Genomic DNA, 9,336 nt, shown 5'->3' with positions numbered 1-9,336 from the left:
CCACCCATCAATCACCCCCTGTCACTGCCACCCTTCAATCAGCCCCTACCCTGTCCCTTGCGGGCAATCTGATCACCCACCCACACCAATAGATCGCCCGCAGATCCGACATCAGATCACCTCCCAAGTGCAGTGTTTACATCTATTGTCTCCTCTAAACACCCACTAATTACCCATCAATCACCCCCTGTCACTGCTACCCATCAGATTAGACCCCTATCTGCCCCTAGGCCACTCAATCACCCGCCCATACCCTCAGAATGCCCTCAGACCCCAGCCCTGATCACCTCGCCAGTGCATTGCTTGCATCTATTCGCCCCTCTAATCACACCTTGAGACACCCATCAATCACCTCCTGTCACCCCCTAGCACACCTACCCATCAGATCAGGCCCTAATTTGCCCTGTGTGGGCTCCTGATCACTCGGCCAAACCCTCAGATCCCCCTCAGACCCCCTTCCGATCACCTCCCCAGTGCATTGATTGCATCTATTTTCCCCTCTAACCACCCCCTGAGACACCCATCAATCACCTCCTGTCACCCCCTAGCACTCCTATCCATCAGATCAGGCCCAATACAACCTGTCATCTAAAAGGCCACCCTGCTTATGACCGGTTCCACAAAATTCGCCCCCTCATAGACCACCTGTCATCAAAATTTTCAGATGCTTATACCCCTGAACAGTCATTTTGAGACATTTGGTTTCCAGACTACTCACGGTTTTGGGCCCGTAAAATGCCAGGGTGGTATAGGAACCCCACAAGTGACCCCATTTTAGAAAAAAAGACACCCCAAGGTATTCTGTTAGGTGTATGATGAGTTCATACAGTAGAAGATTTTATTTTTTTGTCAAAAGTTAGCGGAAATTGATTTTTATTGTTTTTTTTCACAAAGTGTCATTTTTCATTAACTTGTGACAAAAAATAAAATCTTCTATTAACTCACCATACTCCTAACGGAATACCTTTGGGTGTCTTCTTTCTAAAATGGGGTCACTTGTGGGGTTCCTATACTGCCCTGGCATTTTAGGGGCCCTAAACCATGAGGAGTAGTCTACAAAACAAATGCCTCAAAATGACCTGTGAATAGGACGTTGGGCCCCTTAGCGCACCTAGGCTGCAAAAAAGTGTCACACATGTGGTATCGCCGTACTCAGGAGAAGTAGTATAATGTGTTTTGGGGTGTATTTTTACACATACCCATGCTGGGTGGGAGAAATCTCTCTGTAAATGGACAATTGTGTGTAAAAAAAATCAAAAGATTGTCATTTACAGAGATATTTCTCCCACCCAGCATGGGTATGTGTAAAAATACACCACAAAACACATTATACTACTTCTCCTGAGTACCGCGGGACCACATGTGTGGCACTTTTTTACACCCTAAGTGCGCTAAGGGGCCCAAAGTCCAATGAGTACCTTTAGGATTTCACAGGTCATTTTGCGACATTGTTGGTTTCAAGACTACTCCTCACGGTTTAGGGCCCCTAAAATGCCAGGGCAGTATAGGAACCCCCCAAATGACCCCATTCTAGAAAGAAGACACTCAAAGGTATTCCGTTAGGAGTATGGTGAGTTCATAGAAGATTTTATTTTTTGTCACAAAAATCAGCCGACGTCCTGACGTCAGCCGCCTCCGATCCAGCCCTTAGCGCTGGCCGGAACTGTTTGCTCCGGCTACGCTGGGCTCGGGCGGCTGGGGGGACCCTCTTTCGCCGCTGCACGCGGCGGATTGCCGCGCTGCGGCGGCGATCAGGTAGCACACGCGGCTGGCAAAGTGCCGGCTGCGTGTGTTGCTTTTTATTTCATCCAAATCGGCCCAGCAGGGCCTGAGCGGCAGCCTCCGGCTGTAATGGACGAGCAGGATGGTTAAGTATTCAGTCAGTGTACTGATAGTACTGCACCAGCCCCTCTGGTGAGGTCTCGCCAAACTATTGAAGTTACGGTTGCACCAAACACTACACACTCAGCTCCTTGTGTTGCTATACCGGTATTATTGGTGATTCTGCAGATCACACATAATCAGGTATAGCGTCTGCATTATTGGTGATTCTGCAGATCACCAAATAATCAGACATCTGAGTTGCAACACCCAACTGTTACACATGGTTTCTTAGTTTGTCGTGGTACTCCTACCAGTAGTTGCAGGCTCTTGGTTCTCAGTTTGCGGTTGTCCTACCACCAGATGTTGAAGGTTCATGGTTTGCAGTTTACAGTTGTCCTTTTCACAAGATGTTGCAGGTTCATGGTTCTCAGTTTACAGTTGTCCTCCTATCAGATTTTGTAGGCTCATGGTCCTCAGCTTGCAGTTGTCCTCTCACCAGATGTTGCAGGTTCATAGTCCTCAGTTTTCAACTGTCCTCCCACCAGATGTTGCAGGTTCATAGTCCTCAGTTTTCAACTGTCCTCCCACCAGATGTATCAGGTTCATGGTTCGCAGTTTGCAGTTGTCCTTTTCACCAAATGTTGCACTCTCAAGGTTCTCAGATTGCAGTTGTCCTACCACCAGATTTTGCAGGTTCATGGTTCTCAGATTGCAGTTGTCCTCCCACCAGATGTTGCAGGCTTATAGTTGTCAGTTTGCGGTTGTCCTCCCATCAGATTTTGCAGGCTAATTTTTCTCCGTTTTTGAAGGTAAAAAAGGTCTCTCTCTCTCTCCCCTATTCGGATTTACAAAGATATCCGAATTCCAATTCAAAGTTCGGATAGTGGAAAAAGTTCGGATTATCTGGTTAGTTCGGATACCCGAATATTGAATGAGCACCACTGCTGATGAAGCGGGAGCATGGTCCTCAGAAACGCATTGCATTTTATGACATTTATTTTTACGTTTTCTCTAAGGAGGTAAGTTCAGATCTATTTCCTCTTTCTAAACTGCTTTTCACCAATTTATTTCATTTTGCTGCCTCTGAAACTTAAGTGTCATTGCAAACTGCTTGGAGAGAGTTGTGTGGATGAGGGAAGTTTTAACAGTGTAACCTTTGTGCTGCATTGTACATTTGGTTAATCCTGCTCTGGTAGTGGCTGGGGGAATCGTGTCTGCATCACAGGTGAGTGGGATCAGTTTCGTGAAATGGGTGAACTGTCCCCAAGTGTTCAGAGGTGTGGGCGACAACAGAGAGGGTTAAATTACTCATGTCACCACCTTTCACCACTGCGTTGCACGCTGCTCTGCTCTATGGTCTCCATTTCCGGCTGTGAAGTTGGAAGTGTCGGGAAGATGCAGAGCATTGTGGAACATACCGGGGATGAGAGGCAGCGACACGTGTAAAGTAATTCTCTTTGCTGCAGTCCATGATTACTGAACATTCTGAGATGTTTTTCATTTTGCAAAAACCGTCCTCGCTCATCTCTAGTCTGTGTATTGGCTTGTGTATGCATGCACTACTGATGGCCATCTTGACAGTGGCTCGGGGTGTGCTCAGACACGTACATTATGTGTCTGCATTCAGGGGCGTAACTAGAAATCACTGGGCCCCCCTGCAAAAATTTGGATGGGCAAGAGGGGTTGCAGCATGAAGGAAGGGCATTGGACATCGGCAGGGGGGGCTGTCCCACCTTCCTTACTTCGGGCTCTCCTCTCAGCGCTTCCCCTCCAGCATCTATCTCTGGCAGCAGCGGTGGCAGCAGCAGCACATACTTCCATTCACCGCCAGAGGTTCCGCACTCTAAGTGCCTCACGCTACTTCCTGTTTAAACAGGAAGTAGAGTCAGACACTTACAGCTTGATTCACTAACTGGCGCTAAGCCAGTTAGGACGCCTAAACTGTTTGTGGGCACAAACCAGGAGCGGTGCGCTGATAACAGCGCGCGGTGCGACGATAACGTCGAACTGTTCGCACTAAAGCATGCGAACGGTGCGACGTCGTCATTGCACCGCAATGTGCGCAAAGTGCTATTAGTGTGCGCAAAGCTACTTTTCGGGCACTAAGTGGCTTTTCACTCCGGCGCTAAGTGTTAGTGCTTAGTGAATCAAGCCCTTAGAGAGTGGAACCTCTGGCAGGGGATTAATGTATGTGTTGCTGCGTGCCGCTGCTACCACTGTGATTGATGCTGGAGGGGAGCGCTGAGGGGAGAGCCCAAGGTGAGGTATGGGGAGGTAGGTAGGGGACTGTCCCCCTCCCCGCCGATGTCCAATGCTCTCCCCTCATGCAGCGACCCCTCCTGCCCCCCCCAAAACAGCCCTGAGCGGGTCTTGCAGCCTCTATTGTTACGCCCCTGTCTGTGTTAGTGTCTGTGGTGCATTGAAGGATACATCTACCATCAGTGCCAGGGTATACAGGCATCCCGAAATCATAACATGTTCTCTGTTCCTTGTTTCATTTGTCTTGTCAACCAATATATTCTTTTCTTTTCAAAACGTTTTACTCAACAGAGAATTTCAAAATTACACATGAAAGATATACAACAAGGATCAGTATATTAAAGTGGACCCAAATTAAAAATACAAGATTTCAGAAATAAAATCTATTTTCTAAATTATAATAATAAATAGCAGCCTTTTTTCAGCTGCATGATGACAAATATAAAATATTTTATATTTATTGGAGGAACCCCTCCCTTCCTTTCATATTGCCGGGACAGAATCCGGCAGACTGGTGGAGTAGGAGGTGCCCAGCAAAGGAGGAATTGCTAATGGCTGCCACCTGTATAACCCTAGTTATGAAAAGAGAAGGGTGAAAAGCATGCACTGAAATGCTCATAGGCTTGAAGGAGTGTTTATTTATCTTTGTGTCAGAGTGGTGCAACTAAATATTTTGAAATAAAAAAAATGTTTGGTTTGGGTCCGCTTTAATGAGTTTATCCAGCAGTATTGCAGCTGTACAGTGGTCACCGGCAACAGTGTTGCATATTACCAAGGCATATTCTGCTGTTTCTGGAGGTATATGTACATTTTCAATACCAATGGGTAGATACAGTACATTATCATTTAATTTAACCACATTTTAAAACAATTTTCCCTATCATACAGTAACTTTTTTTCTTCTCTTTGTTCAGCCTTGTTTTTCTTGTCCTCCTATTCAGCTGCAATCGCTCCCGATAACCGGTTCAGTTGCACCAGTCGGCTCTTCTGTGCATGTGCGGCCCCTCTACAGGTACGCAGAAGAGCTGACTGACGCGACTGAGCCAGATTACCAGGAGTGATTGCGGCTGAACGGAGGCACTCGGGAGGACAGCGAGGGACGCATCTGTGCTCATGGGGCTGGAGGAAGCCCGTGTAAGTAACATGTCTTTTACTTCCGATGTCTCTGGTTTCCTTTCAATGCCCTCCTGTGAATAATAGAAAGTAGTTTACAGTGAAAGCAGGGAGGAAACTGATATGGAGAAATCTCTGCACTAAACCATGTCTGAGGCAGAGGAAGGGTTAATTAAAGCATCACGTTACATCACATGACTCGCTCCCTGCTGAGAAATACTTTCACTTATATTCCTGGACTCGCCACTCTCCAGACACGCCGCCAGTTACTTCTCTGTGTCGTGCTCGCTTAATCAGACACTTCTCCACAATGGCATCTGCTGATCTGAGAGAGGAGCTGAACTGTTCCATCTGCCTGAGCCTTTATACCGAGCCGGTGTCCCTGAGATGTGGCCACTACTTCTGCCGGGGGTGTCTGGTGACCGTGCTGGATACACAGGAGGAGACTGGAGTCTACAGCTGTCCAGAGTGCAGAGAGGAGTATCCACAGCGCCCTCTGCTGGAGAAGAACAGGAAGTTGTCTAACATTGTGGAGAGCTTCAGATCTACTATCCAATAGAGATGGGAAGTTCGGATCTTTTCAATGATCCGGATGATTCGAATCGGATCATTGAAGAGATCCGGATCTTTGATCCGAATCTCGGATCATTTTACTACCGGAAGCATTCGGGGGTGAAATGAACAGCAGGACAGGTCTGTGGACAGGAGAAGGGGAGGGAGTGGACACAGAGAGAAGGGGAGAAGATGGACAGAGGGCAGGGAGTGGACAGAGAAGGGAGGAGGGACGAGCAGAGAGCAGAAATGTTTGTTTGCACACAATACCCACATGCTGCAATCATATGCTTTACATATATTTCACCTATATGCTCATCTGTATACTTTGAAAGAAAAGGTCGCACAGTGAAAGAAAGCATTCCCAGAAGATAAGTGCAGCTGTTTAGTGCCGAGTGCAGGAGGATTATATTGCCTTTCAATCACACTGTCTGCAAAGTTACTGAGCTGTGCTGAGCCAAAAGCTTCCAATGTGATCACTGTGCAGCACTACGGAACAGCCAGCCTATAATGGGCAGCACGTTATAGCCAGTATGTGTGCTCTACACATATCTGGCAGTGGCACCCATGTCCCCTCTCTCTTATCTACCTGTCTCCCTGCAAGGCTGCCTCCCTTCCAACAGAGCGATCCATCTCAGCTCTGCTTCCAAGACCCCGCTGCCCGCTGAGAGGGGGCGTGTCGCTCCTGGCCCCGCCCCCTTTTTGCGATCCGAATCACTCATTTTGATGATTCGGATGATCGACTCATAAAATAGATTCGGATCAAAGATCCGAATCGTTCATGATCCGGACAACACTACTATCCAAGAACACCCAGAGGTCCTCTGCACATACTGTGATGTCCCAACACCAGCTGCCAAGTCCTGTCTGCTATGTGAGGCCTCATTCTGCGATAAACACTTGAGAAGCCACAGCAAGTCAGCGGAGCACATACTAACTGAACCCACTGTGACATTTGAGGACAGGAAATGCTCCCTGCATAAAGAGATCCTGAAATATTACTGCACAGAGCACAGTACCTGTATCTGTATGTCCTGCTGGGTGGCCGGAGACCACAAGGGGCACCAGGTGGAACTTCTGAATGAGGCTGCTGAGAAGAAGAAGGTGAAGCTGAGAGATGTTACTGGGAAGCTGACCTCAGAGAGAGAGGAGACTGAGAGGAGAATCCAGAATCTGGCCAGTCACAGGACACAGGAGAAAGCAAAAGCAGCCGCTGTCACCGGGAGAGTCACTCAGCTGTTTGGTGACATCAGGAGAAAGCTAGATGATGTAGAGAAGAGAATCCTGACTGAGGTCACCAGACAGGAGGAGCTGATGTCACATTCAGTCTCTGATCTGACCCAGCAGCTGGAGACACAGAAGGAAGAGATGACCAGGAACATTCTTCAGATGGAATATTTATGTAACATCACAGATCCAGTAACTGTCCTAAAGGAAAAACATAACAGTGACCTCATTATCCCTAAGAGTGGTGACATCATCAGTGATGTAAGATATGCTGGGGGTTTGGATGAAGGTATAATCTCACATATGTTACACAGAGGACTTGTTCACTTTGCTGACAGTCTGACTGATATGAAGACAAAGAGACAGTTCCAAATGATGAAGAAATCAGACATCTCACTGGATATAAACACAGCTCATAGTTATATTATAATATCTCAGGATCTCAGGTCAGCTACTTATACTGATACACCACAGACCAGACCAGATGGTCCACAGAGGTTTGTATCCTGCCAGGTGATCAGTACACAGAGCTTCTCATGGGGGAGACATTACTGGGAGGTGGATGTGAGTGGAGGGAAGGAGTGGCTGATAGGGGTGGCCAATCACAGTGTGGAGAGGAAGATAGAAGGAAATGAATCGTATATTGGTTGTAATCACAAATCATGGGGTCTGACTCAAAGAGAGGAACTCAGCGCTGTGCACAATGACATACATAATTACATAGACTCAGCTGGTTCTATAAAGGCTGTTGGGATCTATCTGGATTATGAAGCAGGGCGTCTGTCCTTCTACCAGCTGTGTGACCCCATCAAACATCTACACACCTTCACTGCCACCTTCACTGAGCCCCTCCATGCTGCTTTCTATGTGTTCCTAGGTTCCTCCATCAGAATCATAGAGTCAGGGCGGGGCCAAGACAGAGGTAACACTAAGAAATTCTCCTACCCCAGAGCGCAGCCTAAAAGGGGGCACACAACTCGCTCAACTATTAATACCCTGTTGTTATTTAATAAGAGAGAAATAAGAAAAGGGGATACACGGCTGTGACTGCAAGCCAGATAACTAAAGATTAAGGTGTTTGTGTACTTGTGTGTGTGTATATATGTGTGTGTGTATGTGTGTGTGTGTGTGTGTGTGTGTGTGTGTAGTGTGTGTGTGTGTGTGTGTGTGTGTGTGTGTGTGTAGTGTGTGTGTAGTGTGTGTGTGTGTGTGTGTGTGTGTGTGTGTGTAGTGTGTGTGTGTGTGTGTGTGTGTGTGTGTGTGTGTGTGTGTGTGTGTGTGTGTGTGTGTGTGTGTGTGTGTGTGTGTGTGTGTGTGTGTGAAGGAAGGGCTCACTTTAGTGTCTCAGCCTTGGGTTTCCCTTGGAGTCCTGTGATCCATGTCTCCAAGTGCGGACCCCCAAAAGATTGGTGTCAAGGGCTAGTTGGCAATCCTATTGGGGCTGCGCTCCTCTTCTGGCACCAGCCTGGCTGTGCTACAGCTGCATGAGGCCACACCTGCCCAGTAAGCTGAAGCGGCCTGTACATGAGTGGCTCCATGCTACCGTGTGGCTGTTCTACAGCTGCATGAGTACGGCCCCAACTGTCCAGTAAGCTGAAGCTGCTTGCGCACAAGTGTCTCCGTGCTACTGTGGGTGGCTGTGCTACAGCTTCATGAGGCCACGCCTGTCCAGTAAGCTGAAGCTGCTTGTGCACGAGCGGCTCCGTGCTACCGCGTGGCTCTGCTACAGCTGCATGAGGCCACATCTGCCAGTAATCTTAAGCTGCTTGTGCATGAGTGGCTCCATGCTACTGCGTGGCTGTGCTACAGCTGCATGAGTACGGCCCCAACTGTCCAGTAAGCAGAAGCTGCTTGTGCATGAGGGGCTCTGTGCTACTGTGTGGCTGTGCTCATGTGACCTCAGCCACACTCGTAACAGAATGGGTGCGTGGCCCCGATCAGCAGGAGGGTCTCAGCATGCGATGGGGGATCGGAGGACAGTGAGATAAGCCTCAGGCTTGGAGCACACTACTGTAAGTGCTGTAACGTGTGCATTTTTTGCACATAATGAAAATCTATGGGCTTGATTCACAAAAGAGTGCTAACTGTTAGCACGGCCGTTCGCGAATTTTCGCGCGCAATTAAACTGTTTCATGCGCAAATGCGAATTTTCGCGTGAAGGCGTTATTGTTTTCGCGCGCAAACGATCAGGGCTGTGGAGTCGGAGTCGTGGAGTTGGAGTCGGGTCAATTTTGGGTGCCTGGAGTCGGAGTCGGGGAAAAAATGCACCGACTCCGACTCCTAATCAATTTGTAACTGTAATTAAAATAGAAAATATGATAAAATGTTCTATTTCTCAGATAATAGTCATTAAAAATAATG

General features: G+C 47.9%; 1 protein-coding gene across 1 annotated transcript; it reads left to right on the top strand.

Annotated features, from left to right (window-relative positions):
- Positions 1-5,440: 5,440 nt before the first annotated feature.
- Positions 5,441-8,025, top strand: LOC137525381 (E3 ubiquitin-protein ligase TRIM39-like). The gene is made up of 2 exons (XM_068246448.1): positions 5,441-5,746; positions 6,544-8,025. The coding sequence occupies exons 1-2, from the start codon at positions 5,507-5,509 to the stop codon at positions 8,020-8,022; spliced, it is 1,719 nt and encodes a 572-aa protein (XP_068102549.1). The 5' UTR covers positions 5,441-5,506; the 3' UTR covers positions 8,023-8,025.
- Positions 8,026-9,336: the final 1,311 nt, after the last annotated feature.

The sequence above is a fragment of the Hyperolius riggenbachi genome, chromosome 7 (genome assembly GCF_040937935.1).
Source record: "Hyperolius riggenbachi isolate aHypRig1 chromosome 7, aHypRig1.pri, whole genome shotgun sequence".
Taxonomy (NCBI): Eukaryota; Metazoa; Chordata; class Amphibia; order Anura; family Hyperoliidae; genus Hyperolius; species Hyperolius riggenbachi.
This window is presented reverse-complemented; position numbering and strand designations above follow the sequence as displayed.

Excerpts from the sequence above, each read along its gene's own strand:
- LOC137525381 (XM_068246448.1), top strand. The coding sequence starts at position 5,507 with ATGGCATCTGCTGATCTGAGAGAGGAGCTGAACTGTTCCATCTGCCTG. Across the intron at positions 5,747-6,543 it reads TGGAGAGCTTCAGATCTACT|ACTACTATCCAAGAACACCC; the intron begins ATCCAATAGAGA and ends GATCCGGACAAC.